The sequence below is a fragment of the Cucurbita pepo genome, chromosome LG15 (genome assembly GCF_002806865.2).
Source record: "Cucurbita pepo subsp. pepo cultivar mu-cu-16 chromosome LG15, ASM280686v2, whole genome shotgun sequence".
Classification (NCBI taxonomy): Eukaryota; Viridiplantae; Streptophyta; class Magnoliopsida; order Cucurbitales; family Cucurbitaceae; genus Cucurbita; species Cucurbita pepo.
In genome coordinates, this window is record NC_036652.1 from 2485101 (window position 1) to 2507500 (window position 22400).

General features: G+C 34.7%; 1 protein-coding gene across 1 annotated transcript; it reads left to right on the forward strand.

Moving 5' to 3' along the window:
• The first annotated feature begins 15907 nt into the window (after window positions 1-15907).
• Window positions 15908-21061, forward strand: LOC111776439 (integrin-linked protein kinase 1-like). Its single transcript, XM_023655874.1, has 12 exons — window positions 15908-16545; window positions 16786-16860; window positions 16952-17056; window positions 17952-18037; window positions 18487-18607; window positions 18743-18822; window positions 19021-19083; window positions 19199-19317; window positions 19422-19507; window positions 19623-19747; window positions 20008-20139; window positions 20816-21061. The coding sequence occupies exons 1-12, from the start codon at window positions 16123-16125 to the stop codon at window positions 20820-20822; spliced, it is 1422 nt and encodes a 473-aa protein (XP_023511642.1). The 5' UTR covers window positions 15908-16122; the 3' UTR covers window positions 20823-21061.
• Window positions 21062-22400: the final 1339 nt, after the last annotated feature.

The following is a 22400-nucleotide window of genomic DNA, read 5'->3' on the forward strand; positions in this document are numbered from 1 at the left end:
TTGTGGGTGTGTTTGTAAGTATATATATATAGAGGTTTTATATACCTACCACCTTTTTAATTTTATTTAATAATAATCATTAATATTTTATTTTATCTTTTTAAATCACCACGTGGTACGACAACCGGTGAACACGTAATTAAAAGTTTAAAGATTCTTGTTTTCGTTTTTGGAAGAACTCTTGAATCTTGGGTTTCGAGCCAAATTTCTATATGAAATCAGTGGAGGACTTTTCTAAGATGAATACGTTAAGATATTAGGTCTCAACTTGTAGAGGTTGGTCTCGGATCGGAAGAAAATATTCAAGAACTTACCTTGTAGGTTTCTCACGGTTCTTGATGGAGAACGATGTGTTGGTCTCTTGAACAACTTGGAACTGGGTCTTCCTTCTTTTCGCACTATTACGATACGAAAATGAAAATAATCGGCAAAATTTGATTCAATTGTCAATTGCTCGTATCGTAAATAGAATTGACTGCAGATTCGAGCTATAGCACATAGTTTCATAAAATCGTACGATTTTTTCGATCTCTATAAAGGAGGTTTTACATGAAGAAGATTTGACTCAGCGTGTTCTATTTGATACGGGTAGAAAAAGAACCCAACTCGGTATTATTAAAAAAATAGAGAAATCAGAACCCAGTCAAGATGATACAGATCCCCCTTCTTGTATCAAAGATCTAGACTGAAAATAGATTTTCTGCCGTTTTAGAGGTGTTTTGATTGGGTAATTGAGGATCTCTAACGACTCATTTACCCATTTCATGACTTTGATTGGATTTTTTTTTAGTGTTACTGGTCGATATAAAATTGAAATGAAGTTCAAAGACTTATTAAACCTTTTTTCGAAATGAAATGACTTAATAAAAAAAATTTAGTTATTAAACTTGTAATTTAACCTAAATTTTTTGTTTTCGAATTTATTTGTTCGAGGATCTATCAAAATTAAATGAGACCTTTTAACCTTTGAGATTAGGGTTGAGTTGGGTTGGATTATTATTTTTTTTTTGGAACTGGTTCGTTTTGATTTTAGGTTGAGTGAACAAAATATCGGGTTGACCCGATCCAACCTGTATATATATATATATTTTTTTTTAAAAAAATATATATATACATATATATATTTTTTACTTTTTATGGTTTCTACATTTTGGCTCCATGGTAGCATATCTCCCGACGTTCCAACAACATTCCTTTGTCTTCACTCTCGTGTCTCTAGCGACGTTCACGTTCAAATTGACACAATATCTATCACTCAAAAGTGTGAATAGATTTGAAAATATTATCACTCGAGGAAACAATACAGAGTTATTCTTGAGAAATAAAATTGGGATCGAAGGTTCAATCTTCATTGATATTCACAAGGTTTAGATAGGATACAAGCTACCGACTAATACCTACAAATAAAGGAAAATATAAACTAACTAAATTTTGAGGATAAAATAAAATATACTACTAATCAAAGGGAAAAATATTAATATTTAAGATATATTCCATAACTAATATAGTCTCCAAATATTAACCCATTACCAATATATATAAATCTTAAAAAAAAATTAAAAAAATTAAAGAACCTTATAATCCGATCCAACCCAAAAATAGAGGGTTATCAACTCAAACTTTTGGGTTGGTACAAAAAATTTACTCAACTCAACTCAACCGGTCCTGTGTACTCTTTATGGGCGTTTGCTCAAGAGATTTCTTATCTTTGACCAACATCTTGTAATAACATGAAAAAACTGTAAGATGAGTATAAAATACTCGGTAAGTAGCTACTTAAAGACTGATTATGTCAATGGATGTAGTTAAGGTACCACAATCTTAACTTGATCATAAGGCGTGTATATGAGGGTTCATTCCAAAGTTCCGAGTCCTTAATCAATCTTGTTTAGGACCTATCCTATGTACCCACGTGGTCTCTCGTCTCTCTCAAGACAAGTTTATAGAACATGGGTCCTATTTGAAAGCCACATCCATTTTCACACTCAATACATAGTCATAAATTCTGAATCTAAGACACTCCTTTGGCTAGAGCCCTCTTAAGTCATATGGTTGATAGAAAAGTCCTGGTGCTACCCATTAAGAAGCAAGGTCGTGCATGGCATCCTACCATTCAGGACAAATAGCAGGCATCACACCGACTGAGATGAAAAGATGTGAACTCATGGCATACAAAAAAGGTGGAAGGTCTAGAGTGATTTACGAAAATCACAAAGCTAGGTTGGATTCATTTCGTAGGGTGGTACTTAGGTATCAAGGTGTTATGTTGAACTTCTGATCCTCGTTGTGTCACGTCATGGATTCAACCTACTTGACTTGACTATACTCTAACAAACTTACCAAATTATTACCCAAAATTAGAAAATTACCCTTTTACCCTTTTTTTCTCGAGCATTACAAATGTACTCAATTTTTAACCGTTTAAATATATCACGGAATTTTTTTTTAAAAGCAGGTGGCCGAAAAATAAAACATATTAAAAGAATACTTGTTAGCATATATGGGCAACTTTCACTAACCAATGGGACATTAAGGTCACATGGAATGCAAGAGAGCACGAGACACTCATGTACAATATTAAATTTTAGAATCTTAGGTAGTTGGTGGTATAAATTGCATTAGAGTAAGCTTATCCCACGCAATGGTCCATGAAAAAAAAAAATATAAAGAGAAAAAAGAAACATCGACGAAAACACCAGAAGTACAAAAAGACTAAAAGGCCCTTTTTGTCATCATCGCATTGTTCCATGTCATCGTCTTTTATCGAACATTTTAAAAGACTTTCAGTTCAATCGTAATTACGAAAGGCGAAAAATAAAGTAATAATTTTTTTAAAAAATTAATATGAGAATTTCTCGAACAAATTTTATAAATTAAAAAAAAAAAAAATTATCTCTACCTACCACCGGCGAAGAAATAAAATTTAAATAAAATATTAAAATTAAAAGATTCTCCTTACCTACCACCATCACTTAAAACAATGGGGAAATTGAACGGACAGTAAAATGTGTGGTCCGCTTTAATGAAAATGTTGCAAAAAATAAACCAAAGGGTTTTGTCAGCTTGTGGGAGGGCAGGGGAAACTAGACAAACAAATCTCTTCTACACGTGATTTGGAACGCCAAAAAGCTTAGTTTTATAACTTTTACTCGTAAATTATTGAATCGATTCGTTGTGTATACGTGTTGGAACTTGAATCTTGTTCTCGTTACCCGTTCTTCTCTTTTGTTTTTGCATGTATAGATAATTGGTACGATTCTGTTTGTTATCTGCTGAGGTGAAAATTGATGATGAAGAATGGTACGTACACTAACGAGAGTAAAAAAATGTGAGAGTTAAGTTGTTAATACTTGAGAGAGAGTCTAGAGTGTGAGCCGATGTTAGTAGTATGAGTTAGAAACATGAACAAGAACTAATAGCGAAGATCGAGAACTGGAGTGAGGAACAAGAGAAAGGAGAAAGAGCGAGATGTGAGAGGTAATAAATTTTTATTCAATTAATAAGGTGGTACATGGAATGACTATGGTAAGTGTTATAGAAAAGGTCGATTGAAAGGGATTTTCATGCGAAACATGACGAGTATACTAAGAAGATGGTAGGTTGTGACTTCTATGTGCAGACAGACAAGGAGCATAGGGCCCAATAGATCACGTGAGGGTCGAGATAGAAAAATGTCATGACAATTGAGAGGTTGTCACTTAGCATTCCTAGTCACACGGGAAGAGAGGTCAAATGGCAAAGCCATATGCCCGTTTGGCTCCTCGCGGCATCGGTGCGTAGCCTTCATTCTACTACGCTACGCAAAGGTTACGCCCTTGGGTCCCCTGGTCCATCACATCGTAATAAATGTAGGAGCAATGAATCTTGAGTCTTGACTTCCGAATTACCCCAAAAAGAAAGTCTCGATGAAAGGAAAGGGGAGACAGAAAGCGGGGAATGAAAGATTCGAAAGGGATACACATAAACCTCGAGATTTTCGTAAAAGAAAAGAGGAACAAGGGGAACTGCCTGATCATTTCTACAACCTTCAAGCTCCAATTCCTATAAAAAGAAAAAAGAATTTCAATTATATCCCCGTTTCAATACCTGCCCTCAGATCCTCTGACCATCCACCACCATCAGAATAAAGGTCCTGCGGTGCCCATAATTCACAAGAACATTAAGGGAGGATTGTGTATTATCCAATGCACCAAGAAGAGTATGCATGATAGCCAAGTTGAGGCATAAGTAAGATTAGAGACAACAGTGTCATCATGAGTGTTAGATACAGGCTGAAAGGGGTCAAGTAAGGTAGGGTTCCAGGCCATAACCTCAAAAGTCAAGGTTTCGATGTGTATTTCAACATGCAACTTTGTAGTCAAGTCTGTATATATAAAGGATAAAAGCTCGCCAATTAGGTGTCAATCAGACTAGATAGATGCTCCACAAGGCCATATGACCGTTTGTCAAAATAACGTCTACTCTTTCTAGAAGAAAATTGCCTCAAATTGTACTAAACGGGGGAGACATGGTATTAGCTCTCCACCATCCCTAGACCCAGTAGTCTAAGTGAGCTACACCATGACACATGCGTGAAGCATGATGTAAGTGAAGTTGAAAGACGAGTGTCTTGGACGTCTTTCTTTAGAAATAGATTTTCAAGGACAATATCGGATGACACAGGTGTGCTAAAATTGTGTCCCATCTCTCGAGTTAGAGGTTGGTATATAGGGTTATTTTTTGGGAAGGCTTGCAAAGTACTCAACATGGATATGATAGGGTTCACGCCTCAACAATACCCAAGTCTTGATTAGCTGACTCATAGATTGGTTCTTGAAAAGTGTGCTCGAGTGAACTGCAATAGTCGATAACATTCTAGATCTTAAGATGACATCATGAAGTATTGGTGGGACTCAAGAGTTCTCGGTTAGCACTATACTGAGTTGATATGTCCTTATAAGCATTTTAATGCCCTAATAAGCTTTAATTTGTATCAATATGCTCGAGTGAGATTATAATGCCTCAATAAGTTCCAATAAGAGTTAGGTCACTCACTATGCTTTGATTGAGTGTTTTAAGGCCATTTTGACCCAACGTTCCAAACGCATCCCAACGAAGGTTTGAATTAGTGTAGAAGCATGTGGGCCGTGTTGTTTAAAATTTAGATGACAAGATGAGATATGACGTTGCATTTGAAGAACCTTGACCTAATATCTAGAGACAAGGTTGAGCCTCGGGCATGGCCTAGAGTAGAGACAAGTTGGCTAGAGACATAACATATTAAAAATACATGTATAGGTGATGTATTGGGTCAAATAAAGCTTTGTTTTTTGCATGTGTTAAGTTCGATCGGTGAAAGAGAATTTCGCCTAAGGTTTGACGAAGCTACAAGGCGGCACAAAAAAAGTATAGTAAGGCTTGAGCTCTCCTTAAGACTGGTCATGATTGTATCAAAATCATGATCCCACACAGTTCGAAAACTACGACCATGATAGTTGGTATCAGAGCCAAACTTCGTACATGTAGTCAAACAAGAAATTTTGAAAATGAACTCGAGGGTATAATGAAGACTTCACGAGTACATCAAGAGTGCCAGTTTGGGTAGGATAACTGTAGTGCGAGCATTTGAAATAGTTTGGTGGGTTGAAGTTAGACTCTTTAAAATTCAAGAGTGTCGTGTGTCGTCACGTCATTGAAGAGAGTCTTACCCGTCATGAAACAAATACAACGCTTTCACACTCTCATTAATGGATCGTCCTTTAAGTTCAACTATAATACAGTCTAAGCTAGGCTTCTATGCGTCGCATATCTATTGGTTGTTGAGTTGGATGCATAGGCTAAGGTCTTTAGGCTGCTGGGCTGGACTGAAGCTGGGTGTGGGCTATTAGGCTTCTAGGCTGAGGAGTTTGGGCTGTGGGCTATTAGGCTTAGTTTAACCATCGGGTTCTTGCAGCTGAACATGCTTCGGGACATTCCTCGTTCAAAAGGGAACCAAGAGAATAAATAAGAAGGAGTAGTTATCTTTTACTGTTCAGGCAATGGGTTCAACCCAACCGACAGGTGCCCATAATAATAAGGAAGGGCATCTCGGTATGGGGTTGGATCATCATAATACCATCAAAGTCCGTTCCCTTCATCTAGCAGCCCCGGTTTCATCTTCTTTTCTTTTCTTTCCTTCCTGTAAACCCTGTGACTAGATCGTCCTGAAGACGGATGTTCAATCTGGTTCAGTAGTTTAGGCAATGGAATAGTTCAACCCTAGTCAGGAAAAGGTTCCTTCTTTCATGAATTTACTCTCCCGTAAAGAAAGAAATGTGGTTGCCTTAGCCCGCTTTTACCAAAAGCGACCCAAGATTTTTCAAAAGGCCTCGTGTCAATAGAGATGTATTACTTTACTTATAAACCCATGATCATTCCCTAAATTAGCCAACATGGGCTCACTCCGAACAATCTTCAACAATCCTTCCCTCGAACAAAGTATACTATAAACCTCCCTTGAGGCTTATGGAGCTCTCGAGCAGCCTCCCCTTAATCGAGGTTCGACTCCTTTCCCTAGAGCCCTCGAATAAAGTACACCATTTGCTCGACACTTTAGTCACTTTTGACTACACTCTTTGTTGGACACTTTAATCACTTTTGAGTACACCTTTGAGTCTCACAATTCTCTGTTCGATATTTGAGAATTCTATTGTCATTGCTAAATTTAGGGAGGATATGAAAGGAATTCAAAGATAAGTGAATAAGCTCATTAGCTCTCGAGCATGTAAGGGAGAGTCTTAGTTCCACTATGTGTGATTTGCTGAGCCATTAACAAACAAATATGAAATATCGATGTCGATATTGATAAATCAAACTTACGAATGTATTAATGAATATTTCGAAAAAAAAAAAATACCTTGTTTAGCTTTTCAAAACTTTAGAACAAAATTATTTAAATCACACCTCCCCTTAATCGAGGCTCAACTTCTTTTTCTTTTGGAGTTCTTTGTTCGACATTTGAGGATTTACCAATCTCTTGGCACGACTAAGTTTAGGGCATGGCTCTGATATCATGTTAGATGAACACGACTCTCCACAAATGGTATGATAAGCTCTCATGACTTTGCTTTGGACTTCCCCAAAAGGCCTCACACAAATGGAGATAGTATTTCTCGATTATAAACCCATGATCATTTCCTAAATTAGTCGATGTGGGACTGTAATCATATAAGCGTATGTTTAATAAACAATAAAAAAATTAGATATTAAATATAATTTATGGGAGTCCTAATGGGTAGACAAGTTGACAAGGAGGGAGTAGCAACCAACCACGTGGTTTGGGCCTTAAATTCTGTGAGAGATCGCAGTATTTATGGGTCAATGTCGGGCTTCACCAATCAGTGTTGACTCATTTATTCAATTGGTTAAAAAAATATGGTTCTTTTATTTGTTTTTATTTTGCAAAATGAGCCATTAAAGCGGTTCATAGGGCACGACACGAAAGTCTTCTCGTTCGTGTCCTTGCCTCTTATTTCAATCTTCGTTAAAAAAAATTGTGAGATCTCATATGCGTGGAAGAGGGGAATGATGAAAACTTCTCCTAACATACGCATTTACAAACCTTGAGAGGAAGTCGAGAGTGGACAATATCTATTAGTGGTGAGTTTGGGCTGTTATAAATTATATTAAAGTCAGACACCGTGCAGTGTGCCAACGAGAATGCTAGGCTCTCAAGGAGGATAGCTTGTAAGATTTCACGTTAAACGAAACATTCATTATAAGGATGTAGGAACCTATTCCTAGTAGGAAAATTCAAAAGAAGACAATATCTGCTAGCAGTGGACTTTGACGGTTACAAATTTTTCATTAAAAATAATATATATATATATATATATATATATATATATATATATAAAATAATAGGTTAGTTTATAAAATTAGGATTTTATCCATAAGATTCTATAAAGTGTTTTAAAACATGAATCACATTATTAATTTAATTTATCCTTTCATTCAAGCCTATGTTCATCCACTTGATACATTCAAATTCAACTCAAAAATTTTAAAATAAATAAAAAAAATGAATTATTAGAGTTGTTGAGATTAAATTAAATTTTTTCGTTCAATTATTGTAGTCAACATTAAAATCTATCGACTAACGTTTTATATAGAAGATTAATAAATTTTCGTATAAATTTGTTTATTTCTCGAGTTTGACAATTCTCGTCTCATTTGATTATTTTTAATTTTATTTTTTAAAAACAATTTTATTTATTTTTTTTTTTCTAAATTAATAAAAATACTTATAAACTTTTAAAAATTAAACTTAATTATTAGAGTATTATAATAGACGTAATTATGATTCAATTGGTTAAAATATATAAATTTAATCTCTGAATTTTTAGTTTTGTATTTATTTAGTCTATAAATTTTTAAATATATCAAAATTTATGTTGAAACTCAATTATATATTTATTAGATTAATTAATTTTAATTTTTTTATAAAACATAAAATTAAAAGCGGATAATTTTTAAAACAAATTATAAAACTTAATATCAAATAAACAAGTAAGTTGGAAAGTAATTTTTATTTTTTAAATTAAAATAAACTATATAATAATTCGAGGTTCATTATTGAATAGTTTTAATAAAAATAGTTTAATTTAAAATATTTTATAATTCAAATAATTGAGTTTAAAATAGGTTGAAATTCCACGTAATTTCTTTTTATTTGAGAGGGAAGATTTTAAAATTTAAGAAAATACCATAAATTTTCTTCCATAAATATTAAAAAAAAAAAAAAAAAAGGATTCCGTTAACGGCAACGGGCTATTAGATTTCGTATTTAACACGCTAGGAGAGTGGGAAGCACGCGCGTTGACGTGGCACTCTCTTTAAAATCCTTCCGGTCCACCCTGTCACTTGGCCGACATGACTCCTTTAAATTTTCAATTTTATTTACCAAAAAAATTTAATATCCTAATATTTTTAAAAATTAAAAGAGTTCAGTCAACATTACTAATATCAGTTACAAACGTTAAATATTCTTAATTTTCATGGTAATTACAAAAATAGGATTGAGTTGGGTTCGGTTGGATTGTAACCCTATTTTTCGAGTTAGTTGGGTAGGTGGGTTGACTCGAACTCAAACCGAAAGAAAAAATCTAACCCAACCCAATACAACCCTTTATGATTTGGATTGGATAGTTCGAGTAGATCGAGTTTCCAGGTCATTTGGACACTCGTATCTCTAATAATTATTAGTCAGTTGGACGTTGTCAAAGAGATCGATGATAGAGTATTAAAGAGGTTCGAAATGTAGGTGTGATGAGTTGAATGGGGGAGCAAAAGAAAGAAGATGGTAAGAGACATGAAAGTTGGTCTAATTGGTAGTGGGTGATTGTGAGTTGATGTTGCCCACTTAATTGGCATCTTGTGAGCTCTAGACTTGGTCATAAGATGACACATAACAATCAGATGTTAATGTTTTTAAGAAAATATCCTAACTTTATTATTAACTTCCTATCATATATATATATATTATATATATATTTTTTAATTATACTCGGGTTTATGAATTTGTTTCTCTTCGGGGAAAAAAATAATAATAATAATGCCATGGTAGTGAGTTTTTATGTAGTGTTTATGGATCTGGTTTATAAAATCTTTTGAATCCGAGCAATCCAAATAGAGTTTACAGCTCAACCCAACCTTTTATTTTTGAGTTGGATTGGGTCTTTCGGTTATTCTTTTTTTAATTATTTAAAAAATATATATTTATCTGCGATACATGTCATATTAATAACTAAAATTTCATCAAACTCAAATATCAAATATTCATAAGTCACAAAGCATCACTAACTGTCAATTATTCTTCATTTTCATAATAATCTTAAAAATAAAATAGGTTGGGTTGGATTGTATCCCTATTTTTGGGTTGGTCGGGTTGACCCGACAAAAAAATGTCAACCTGCGAACTGATATGAATTTTTCGATTTTCTTAAAAATTCAACCCAACCCAACTTTTATGATTTGGATTGGATAGTCTGAATTGATTGGGTTCTCGAGTTATATGAACATCCTTATCCTTAACTTAACTTTATGACACTCGATCATTCTTCTAAACCTTATTCGTATTTGCCATTTCACAAATTATTAATTATATTTATTTAAAAAATTCATTAATTCATCGATATAAAAACAATAGTAAATTTTAAAACGAAATTATTATCAAACTAATCAAACTGGTAAATGTCATAGTCCAATCATAGAATTCAATCAATTCAACTATTTGGTTACACGAAAAGAGAAAAGAAATTTTCGGAAAAAAAAAAGGTTTTATCTATTCCTTCAAGCTTCTTGAGTTACACGAATTGACTAATATTGATCAGGTGCAATTGTTCGAATCGAGATCTCTGTTGAGATAATTTGTGCATCTGTTCGTATATCGATTATAAAATCAAAAGTATAATCTAACAGTTTAGATGTATTTGTACGAACACATCCAAAAAAATTTAGTTACTCTTATTTATGTGAATTTCAACATTTAATTATTTTGTTCTTCAATTTTTTTGGTCATATAAATTAACTGATATGCTAACCGAAAGACCTCTTCAATTTCGGATATTCATTTAGAAAAATGGTGTATTCGTTCACACATGAGTGCGATCTAAATCATAGATATAAAAAAATCACAATCTAACAATTTTCATATATCAATATCGGTAGATAAAAAGTCAACTCTAAAAATTGGGTAGTTGAAAATTTTTAGTTCATATTATTTTGTTATAATAAAATATAAAGTTTATATACACGTGTACACGCACACGTGAGTAATATTTTTATAATTATATAAAAGACTAAAATCAAGTAAGTTTAATTTTTTTAAAAAAATTTAGTTAGTCGCTTTTAGTGGATATAAATATTGTGTGATAAATTTATATGATATAACGTTATTTAAATTATAAGTTTTGATTATTTAATATTATGTGTTGATGTGTTGAGTTGGGTTGTGAACTCTATTCGAGTTGTTCGGGTCACCAACCCGACCAGCTTGACGGATGATGTATAGGCTAGTGGTGGTGGGATCAAGACAACGAATCATTTATGGTAGGAACTATAATACAAGAAAATGCAAGGAATATTGGGGAGAGAAAGTATTTTAGGCATATAATCACACTAGCAAAGATAAACACGACAACCAAAGAGAATAATTCATCTGACCCAGGCGAGCATGCCATAAATCATATGAAGCACGTAGAGATTTATTTTTAAGGACAAAAATAAAGGCAGAGTTTTCGTTCTCTAGCACAAATAGCCCTCCATCCCTTTTACCAGTCGCCACTACCTTTATTGTTTGACGATTCTGGACAGTAAAAAAAATAGTAGTAAATGTAATGGAAACAAGAAAATTCCGACCTTAATTTAATAATTGAAAGAAGATTTTTAGTGAGATGAGGGACAACCAAGACATCTAACGAGTGAATATTTGAGATAAGAGAAAAAAGTACCAATGTGGGTAATAGGTAGGGAGACACTGTTTCCTACGATCATAGAGTCGTTACCAGTGTCGAGTCCACGAAGGAACCAATGCATTTTATCAATGTCCTCGACAGGTCTGCCAATGGCACAAAGTTGGTCACATCTGTTTTGAAGGTACTAGCATACTCAGCAACAGGTTTGGTGCAGCGTTTCATCATTGCAAGTCATCCTTGAGCCTAAGCTCACAGGCTTTCGAATGATGATTGAATGTAATCTCCAACCTGAGCCAATCATCACGGGCAATGGAGAGACCAACGATGACAACAAAGGCTTCCTCGGTGAGAGAGAAGAACAGGAGATAGAGAAGTCATTGATCGACTACTTTCCACGTCAAATATTTGTTACTGACTGTGGAGGAGGTTGTTGGTTCAAAGCGAGGTGGTGAAACCAGAGTTCCATCAACATAGCACAACATGTCTTGACTGTCAAGGAGAGGAAGAAGTTGGTTTTTACAAAGAAGATAATTAAAAGATGGTGATCATATGTATTAGAGTATTGAAAGGAAGAAAATAAAAAGATGATTCAAAAGCCATGAAGAAGAAATGATCGGGGTTGCTAAACCAGACGAGCTCTATTACCATGAAAATATTTGCTAAAACCACGACATTTAAATGGTAGTGAAAGTTCTCTCTTTATATACCCTACTTACTCTTATTCTAAGGGTGTAGGTCAACCATCAGGGTGTATTCGGGTTTTAGGGTGTACTTAGTCTCTCATTTTCTACTTTCTAAGGTCCATCGGGTCACTACGGAGAGTTAAGGTTATATTGTAACCCAAATGGATTATCATATTCGATCGTTAACTAGCCATTTTAATATGGAGATTAGGTGTGTATTTACCTTGTAGAGGTTAAGGTTGTCAAAGACTATATAAAACCTTCTTTTCTTTCTTTGTAACATCACATTATGAATCAAAAAAATAAAGTTTCTATTTTAGCTTCGTTGAGAACTAAGTTTTTTACTTTGCAAGTTCTTGTGTTTTAGAACTTGCGTGCTAGAGTCATTCAAGTGATATTGATTAAACCTCTTACGTAGTGATTCGAATTACGAATTTAGAAACAAATTTTCTTTACTTTTCTAAGAACAAAATGTCGATCATATAATCTTTCCAGATGTTTGGATTCCTGGTTTAACATTCATTAAACCGCCAAACTTTTATTTTACTAAGTGTTTGTGTGTCGGTTAGACGGACACAAACATAAACATAAACATAAACATCACGAACACTCAACTAGATCAAATGAAAACAAAGAAGTTTTAACCCCATGATTACACAAATGTTGTCGTCTCTAATCCTTACCTAAAAAGTAATTGTTTCATATTAAAAAATATCGTAATAAGTGAAAACATTGAACGAATCGAAAGAAAGTCAACTTTGAAGCTTTTCTTTTTTCTTCATTGATTAGGTCCTCTCCTCCTTCTATAGGCTTCCTTCTAGGAATTTAGAACTAAATAGACCACTTAAGGCACGTGGTGTAACTATTCATGACCAATATGAGTCATTCCAGTGCGTTTTATAATTTCCCGTACATCACCCAACATAAAATGGCTCCAAGAAAAACAAGATTAACTCGGGAAGATGTACCTTGTGGGTATAGATAGTGACTTTTAATTCTTTTAATTTTTTTTTTTTAACTATCATATTCTCCGGGTTGCTTTAGTTTTGAACTATATAAAATATTTTTGAAATTGGGTCTAATTAAAACGTCAATTTCATAATTTTATCAATTTAATTAAGTTTGCAAGACAAATTATTCCGTATTTTTTATTAAATTTGTAGAAAATAGAGTAAGAAAAACAATAGAAAAAACGTCTGTGAGATCCTATATTGGTTGGAGGGGGAACAAAACATTCTTATAAGAGTGTCGAAACCTCTCTATAAGAGATGCATTTTAAAATCGTGAGACTGACGAAGATACGTAACGTGACAAAAGGGACATATCTAGTAGCAGTGGACTTAAACTGTTACAAATGGTACTGTTAGATGAACATGACTCTCCACAATGGTATGATATTTATTGTCCACTTCGAGCATAAGCTCTCATCATCTAACAGGTACCAGCGAGATCACTAGACACGAACTAAAGTTGTAACGCCCCCTACCCAAGATTCGAAATCCAGATCTACTTCTCAGTTCTAAGAGTGAAAACTATTCCCAGAAACCAACACAAATTCTTTTAACACGTTTTGTCCTCACTCACGTACACCCTAGAAAAAATCCCGAAAAGTAATCCAATATGGAACTGTTCTAAGCAAAAAAAAAACCCTTAATTTTAAATTTCTTTTTAAGTTTTTTTTCGGCATTTTATCTTCAGGATTGTTCTCATTCGAATGTGGTGTCGGTTCAGCTGAGAAGACGCAATAATTAAGTTAAGTTAAGAAATGGATAACTAGTCGCCCACTTATAATAGAAAGCATCATTAAAGTGAAGTAATGGAAAATAAAATAATTAAATTTATGAGATATGATGAAAGTAAAAAATTAATAATATTATTGAGACCATCTACACCATAGCTTAAGGTATTATTTATGTGTTAATAAATTGTAATTTAATTGAAAGCTACTACATTATTCATTTTGAAAAAGTCAAAAATAATTTTAAGACAACGTTATCTATTTATTATTTCAATATTCTTTGAAAGAAAAAACATTTTAAAAAATCTAGATTTTTTTTCTTTTATTATTTTATTTAAATTATATGGTATCGTATTTTTTTTTTTTTTTTCGTTTTTGATAGGAACGTTCATGAATTGAGTTGAAATAATCTTTTGAATCAGTATCACAATTTGAACTGATTGAGTTGGTGACTCGAGTAACTTAAATAGAGCTGATACCCAATTCAACCCTGTATTTTTAAGTTGGATTGGGTTGCCGAGTGGTTCTTTTATCTATTATTATTTAAAAAAGTTATACTTATTTATAACATTCATAACTAAAATATCATAAAACTCGAATAATAAATATTCACAAATGCCAAATATTCTTAGTTTTCAGAATAATTTTGAAAAATATGGTATGTTCGAGTTGAGTTTAACCCTGTTTTTGGATTGGTCGTGTCAACGGGCAACAAAAAATTTAACTCAACTTGAATCGGAAAAAAAAAAAAAAAAAAGAATTAACACTACCCAATATTTATGGTTTGAGTTGAATTATTTGGTCAGAGCAAGTAGAGATGTCCACGAGGCATTTCTACCCCGTCCCGACTACCTATTTCATTTTTCGTCCCTAAAAAAATGTTCATTTATTTTTGTGGAGTTGGAGCGGAGATTCACGCGAGGAATTCATGAGGATCGGGTTCCCTGCAGGTAATTTGTCCTGTTTATTATTCTATTAAAAAAAAATAAAGTTTTCGTTTTTCAATATAATATTTATAAAAACAAATGGTAAAAAAGACCTAATAAATCAACTTTGAGTTTAACCCTATTTTTAGATTGGTTGTGTCAACGGGCAAATTAACCTATATTTTTCACCTTTCCAAAAATTTAACTCTAACTTGAACTGAATTTTTTTTTTAACACAACCCAATATTTATGGGTTGAGTTGAATTGTTTGGTCAGAGCAATTAGAGATGTCCACGAGGCAGAGGCAGGCAAGGACATGTAAGCATTCCTCGTCCCCATCCCTACTACCTATCTCATTTTTCGTTCCCGAAAAATTCCTCATTTATTTTTGTAGAGTTGGAGTAGAGATTCATGCTAGAAATTTACGGGGATCGAGTTCCCGTGCAGGTAATTTTTCCTGTTTATTATTCTATTAAAAAAAATATAAAATTTTCATTTTTCAATATAATCTTTATTAAAAAAAATTGTAAAAAAGACGAATAAATCAATATATTTCATAAGTAAATATACATAATATTTTATCAACATAGTTTTTAAAAATTCAAATTTTAATATTACAACGTAAACTTTAACAATTAAAAAAAAAAAATCAAGAAATTGAGCGAGTAGAGACAGTTAATATAATTCCATCTCGAGCCCCATTTACCAAACAGGTAAAAAAAAAAAATATTTCCCACTCCCCCCATTCTCCATCTATACAGTGTATTCCCTTCCTATCTAGGGGACGAGTCCTTCACGAGTAAAATGAACATCTCTAATATTAACACGGTTTTTTTTTTCTAATATTTTATAAATAATTTAATTAGAGAAAACAAAAATAATTCCCACCATAAATAATATAATTTCTAAATATCTTATAAATGTTTTTTTTATTATATATATAAAAAAAAAAAAGAAAAAAAAAAAGAAAAAAGAATTGTGTCCTGTTTTGGTCTGTATTTGTTGCTTAACAACTTCCTTCAACCTCCAACCTCCTCCCTTCAATCATCGGCCATTCCCTTTTTCTCTCTTCGTCTCTCCACCACGCTTCTTCCGGATCTTCCATTCCTTCCATCTTCTTCTTCTTCTTCTTCTTCTTCCTCTTCCTCCTCTTCTTCTCCCTTTCTTCCCTTTCATGTTCCCCCTTTTCCCTCACCATCTCTCCGCCCTGTTTTCCCCCCTTTCTCGCCTTCGAGACCTTCCCCACCATTCTCTCCGCCGCCAATCTCTCGATCCGACCCCCAATACCCAGTTTCTGATTCTTCTTCTTCTTTTTCAATTTCACTATTACAAACCAACAACGAATGGAGAATATAACAGCCCAATTAAAAAGGGGAATATCGCGGCAATTCTCCACCGGCTCCTTACGCCGGAGTCTCAGTCGCCAATTCTCCAGGCAGTCGTCTCTTGATCCGAGGAGGAATAATATGAGATTTAGCTTTGGGAGACAGTCTTCTTTGGACCCTATTCGGCGTTGTCTTGATGAGGAAAATGAACTTTCTGTGCCCGAGAATTTGGATTCCACGATGCAGCTTCTTTTCATGGCTTGCCGTGGCGATGTTAGAGGCGTTCAGGATTTGCTTAATGATGGTACCGATGTTAATAGTATCGATTTGGATGGTCGCACCGCTTTGCATATTGCTGCTTGTGAAGGCCATGCTGAGGTTGTTAAGCTTCTGCTTAGTCGTTGGGCTAATATTGACGCTCGTGATCGTTGGGGGAGTACGGTATTTCACTGCATTCCCCATTTTCCTTCCTTTTCTAGCTTTTGTTGGTGTAATTAAACCCATATTTGGATCAATTTCTGTAAGATCAAGAGAACAAAACACCCTTAAAGGGTTTGAAAACCTCTTCCTAGCATACGCCTTTTAAAAATCTAGAGGGGAAGTCTGAAAGGGAAGAGGACAATATCTAATAGCAGTCAACATATACTTAGTAACCCTTTTGTCTTGTCTCATTCTTTGCAGGCAGCTGCAGATGCTAAATATTATGGAAATACAGAAATTTACAACATTCTCAAAGCACGAGGAGCTAAAGTTCCGGTAAAACATTCAATTCTTTATCCTTATTTGTAACTGAGAATCAATGAATGACTACAACCAACCCCTTTTAATCTCATCTTCTCTGTTTTAGAAATCGAGGAAGACACCAATGACAGTTGCAAATCCTAGGGAAGTTCCTGAGTATGAGCTTAATCCATTGGAGCTTCAGATTCGAAGGGGTGATGGTATATCAAAGGCATGCCCCTTCACCATTTTTGTTAATCATTTGCAATGATTTATAAATTATGTAGATTGTTTCTGGCTGCCTCTTGAGATTTTCTTGTGAGTGATTTCCTTAGAAGCGATTTTGGAGAACTTGTTTTGTTGTAGTCAACTTAAGCATATCTCAATTCGTTAGAACATTGTATTCTCCCCTTGAAGTTAGATGGTGAGATCCCACATCGGTTGGGGAGGAGAACGAATCATTTTTTATAAGGGTGTGAAAGCCCCTCTCCCTAGCAGACGCGTTTTAAGAATCTTGATGGGAAGCCCGAAAGGGAAAGTCCAAAGAGGACAATATTTGCTAGCGGTGGAATTAGACTGTTACAAATGGTATCAGAGCCAGACACCAGGCAATGTGCTAGAGAATTGGCTGAGCCCCAAAGGGGAGTAGACACGAGGCGGTGTGCTAACAACGACGCTGGGCTCCGAAAGGAGGTGGATTATGAGATCCCACATCGGTTGGGAAGGAGAAGGAAATATTCTTTATAAGGGTGTGGAAACCTCATTCTCGCAGATGCGTTTTAAAAACCTTGAGGGGAAGCCCGAAAGGAAAAGCCGAAAGAGGACAATATCTGCTAGCGGTGGACTTAGGCTGTTACATAGACGCTCAAATCTGCATCCTTTTCTCCACACTTATAAGAAAGTGGGTTTCATATAATTAAAATGACTTGATGCCAAATATGATGCAAAAATCATTCTAAAACATGCTTGGCTTACCACGAACTAGCTAAGATTTGGGTATTGAATTGTTCATTCAATCACTATTTGTTTATTTTTTTTCATTCATTGTTCTTCATGTGTTCTATCTACATCTCCAAATTCAGGAACAATTTTTCTCACAATAAGTTTTTACTTGTATATCTTTGCAGGGGACATATCAAGTTGCCAAATGGAATGGTACAAAAGTGTCTGTGAAAATTCTTGATAGAGATTGTTATTCTAACCCGGATTCTATGTATGTATTCACTTGAATCCTGTTATGTTTGATTCACTTTGAATGATTAAATTATGTATCTGTGTATAATTCTTCTTCTAGCACTTAAATTTAGAAAGCCTACTATTTTCGAATCTAATTTATAACTCAACGCCCTGTTTTTTGCTTTCGACTGTCAACCAACCATTGTATAAATTATTTTTGCAATGACGGGTTTGAGCCACCAACTTCATGGAAAGGTAGTGGTGCTTAACCGTTAAGCTATGCTCATATTGGAAATAAGTACCATTTGCATCTTTAGTACCCTACAGTTTTACCGTTCGGCAAGCTTAGCTTCTCACTGCTTTACGCTGCTTAAGCAGTTGGAACCAAATAAATCTCTTTCACCATCATGTTTGAAACTATTTGTTTAAATTTTGTATATCTCATGTATATTATGATTTTTTCTTATTTTCTTGTATTTCATACAGAAACGCATTCAAACACGAGTTGACATTACTCGAAAAGGTCCGACATCCCAACGTAGTTCAGTTTGTCGGTGCTGTTACCCAGAATTTGCCAATGATGATCGTTTCCGAATACCATCCAAAGGTATGGATGAATTGAAATTATTTCGTCATGTTCGATAGCTAGCCATTTCGTTACATATTTCGTTCCATACAAGACGAATGAAGATCAGCTTTTATATCAACTAATTCCTTCTTCATTTTACATTGCATTTTCCAGGGTGATTTAGGTTGCTATCTTCAAAAGAAGGGTCGTTTATCTCCATCGAAAGCCTTAAGATTCGCCCTCGATATCGCTAGGCAAGTTCTGTTTTTCTCATACTTTATTAACATTTATAAATGTTATGCTACTAATTCCTTATCAACAAGCATATTGTTATCCTATACATTTCTAAGACATTTCCTTTCGATGTTCGATCCCTCTCGTGATATTCTGGCTCCAAACCCGGAGTCTTAATCTTCTAGATTGTAACGTTATGTAAATCTTTTTATTATCAGGGGAATGAACTATCTTCATGAATGCAAACCCGATCCGATTATCCACTGTGATTTAAAGCCAAAGTAAGGCAACCATATTCGAAAGTCAGTCTCGGGATGATAGTTGCTTTAATTTGAGATTTAGTCTGCACCGTAGACGTATTCGTTTTTAATATTGGAAGTTTTTGTAAGGTGCCAGAAATATTTTGCTGGATAATGGAGGACTACTCAAAGTTGCTGGCTTTGGCTTGATAAGATTGTCAAAATTGTCAGCTGACAAAGCAAAACTAGCTCACCCAGTGGTTATTGACCATTCAAGTAAGTTGTCACATTCAATGATAAAAATATTTTAAATGTTTTTTGTACTCTACTCGTGAAAATGACGTTTTTATTGAAATTTTGATTGTTTATTTGTTTTGTAGACATGTACTTAGCACCCGAAATTTACAGAGATGAAATATTTGACAGAAGCGTTGATGCATTTTCGTTCGGTCTAATTTTATACGAGGTATCTACAATTTGATTGTTCGTACCATTTAGAGTTGAAAATAACTTCGTGTAACTTTGGTTTCGCATTTGATAATGATTTTGGTTATGTATTTGTGTTTGGTTTTCATGGAAAGATGGTTGAGGGTATTCAGCCACTCCATCCCAGGCCTCCAGAAGAGGCTGCTAAAGCTATTTGTGCAGAAGGAAAGAGACCTCCTTTTAAGATCAAATTGAAAAGTTATCCACCTGATCTAAAGGAGTAAGTGTGTTGTTTTTCAGTTGTTATACTATAAACCGAGTAGCTTATAGTATATGAATGTTGAACGTCCTCTTACGTAAAACACGACATTATTTAAGTGTGTTGAAAGATGTTACTGGCTCTGCATATTAACTTTAAGTTGGTCGGGTGATGTTTAAAAGTACGGTAGACACAATTCTCGACCGATATGGTTGAATAGAGTATAAGATGTTGATATGGATTTTGAGGTATGCTGATATATACAATGCCATAAAATCCAGATTGATTGAGGAATGCTGGGATCCAGAACCTGTTATGAGGCCTACTTTCTCTGAAATTATTGTAAGGTTGGATAAAATAGTTGCCAACTGCTCAAAACATGGATGGTGGAAGGACACATTTAAACTTCCCTGGTTTGTTCTTTTCCCTATAAAATGCTTCTCATGTCATTTCCTTTTTTCTTGGCAATCATTTTTTGTTCTAAAGTTCACAATTTGGAATGAAAATGTGAGACCTCACGTCAGTTGGAGAGGAGAACGAAACATTCTTTATAAGGGTGTGGAAACCTTATTCTAGCCGATGCGTTTTAAAAATCTTGAGGGGAAGCCCGAAAGGGAAAGTCCAAAGAGGACAATATCTGCTAGCGATTGGTTTGGGCCGTCCCAAATGGTATCAGAGCTAGACATCGGACGATGTGTCAGCGGAAGGCTGAGCCCTGAAGGAGGGTGGACACGAGATGGTGTACCAATGAGGATGCTGGGTCCTGAAGGGAGTGGATTGTGAGATCCCACATTGGTTGGAGAGGAGAACGAAACATTCTTTATAAGGGTGTGGAAACTTCTTCCTAGTAAACGCATTTTAAGAACCTTGAGGGGAAGCCCAAAAGGAAAATCTCAAAGAGGACAGTATCTGCTAGGGGTAGGTTTGGGTCGTTATAGGAAAACTAGAAAAGTAGAACGGAATTCCATCAATGAACTCGGTTTTAACTTTCAACTTCAACCAAATAAGTTCATTGAAATCATCTCTGTGGGAAGTAAGCTGTAGTGTGCAAAACATATGCATAAGAACAAAGTTTTGGATTGTGTGCAGGAAATAAGAAGGTAGAGGAACTCAACTCACTGTCTTCAGAAGTGGGCAAAGTGATAATGAATGAAGAACAATTCTCATAACATAGAGAGAGCTTCATTGTTGAGATTATTGAGAACACCATTAATGTTATCAAAGCTTTTCTGTTTCTTCTTAAATTATGTCTCATTCATTTTCAATTTGTATTGTCTCAATGGATTGGAGGGGTTCCTGTGTAAAATGTGTGCAAAAGCATTATTGTTTCTTTTCTGGTTTTTTTTTTTTTTTTTTTTTTTTTTTTTTTTTTTTTTTTTTTTTTTTTTTTTTTTTTTTTTTTTTNAAGTTGAACTCGTATCGAAACTATCGTAGATGCTTCTTTCTTAGTTTTGCCTCTTTTTGCCAACACCAACACTTCCTGTACGCTTTGTACGCTTTGAGGGACTGACCCTTCGGATCCCATTTTATTGGTCTTCTTTCCACTTGATAAATGTTGAATGTATAGCGCTCTTCCACTGTTTCAAAGTGTATATTATAAAATGTGAGTTTAGTTGACGATTAAACTAGAATAGAGAGTTTATAAGCTATTAGACTCGAGAGTAAACCTCAAACAGAAATGGAAAATAGGATTGAAAAGCTAATACTCTTATTTCAAATAGCATCACCACATAATAAATCACAACCTCCAAATCTAATAAAATAACAAATCTAGACTACAAATTGTTTGAACAATATAGTTTGAACAAATTTAAATCTAATAATAGCGAGTTCCGTTCAGGTTTATAACAAATTGGGTATGAATTCGAGATACAAATACAAACAAAATATAAAAGACCACAAAGTGCATGAACTAACAACTCGAGACAACCTCCTTTGTGACCATGCAGTGACCATGCAGCTGAGGCCTTAAAGTTTTGAGTGGTTCTCTGGTTGTTCACAAACCCACTCTAAGTTTGAAGGTGGTTCCCCCATTTCTAGCACCGTGAGTCTATTAGACGATGTATCTTAGCTTGGGGGGAACTGAATTTACTGTTCTTTTGACTTAGTAAGCTTGCATGCTACAACAATGAATGATCAATATCTTGGGTTGAGGTGCGACTTTATCCTAACTTTTTGGACTATATAACAACATCTCTTCTTAACATCATTTGTGTAAGGTTAGTTGGCAACCCTAAACACAGTGCCTTAGTGTCACACTGAATCAGGGGGAACAACCTCGTGTGCCGAACAACCACTAAGTTTAGCCATGTGGTTTCACGTCCCTCTCAGATGGATTTATTGTATTGTGACCCTATTTAGGAAGCTCGCCATTTCCACAATCACTAGGTGCACTCATCATGAGTCAACTACCTGTGTAGTCTCAAGTTCCCTCTTAGAACCAATTTACAAATTTGTGGCCTCAGACCTATTCTAAGTAACCCAAGTGGCAAAATGGTCATTTTGACCCATTCCTAAGGAGTGGTTAGCTGCTAAACCAAAGGAGAAATGAAGGAAAAAAAAGAAGGAAAAGGAAAAGAAATGGAGAAAGTTAGGGTTTGGAGGGGAGGAAGAGAGAAACTAAAACTTTCTCCAAACAATGGTTTAGAGACGGAATTTGGCTAAGAACTCCTCT

What these genes read in the sequence shown, in the direction of transcription:
- LOC111776439 (XM_023655874.1), top strand. Translation starts at nt 16,123, where the DNA reads ATGGAGAATATAACAGCCCAATTAAAAAGGGGAATATCGCGGCAATTC. An exon ending in GGGGTGATGGTATATCAAAG is followed by an intron (nt 17,057 to 17,951) that starts GCATGCCCCTTC and finishes ATATCTTTGCAG; the next exon opens with GGGACATATCAAGTTGCCAA. An exon ending in TTTCCGAATACCATCCAAAG is followed by an intron (nt 18,608 to 18,742) that starts GTATGGATGAAT and finishes TGCATTTTCCAG; the next exon opens with GGTGATTTAGGTTGCTATCT.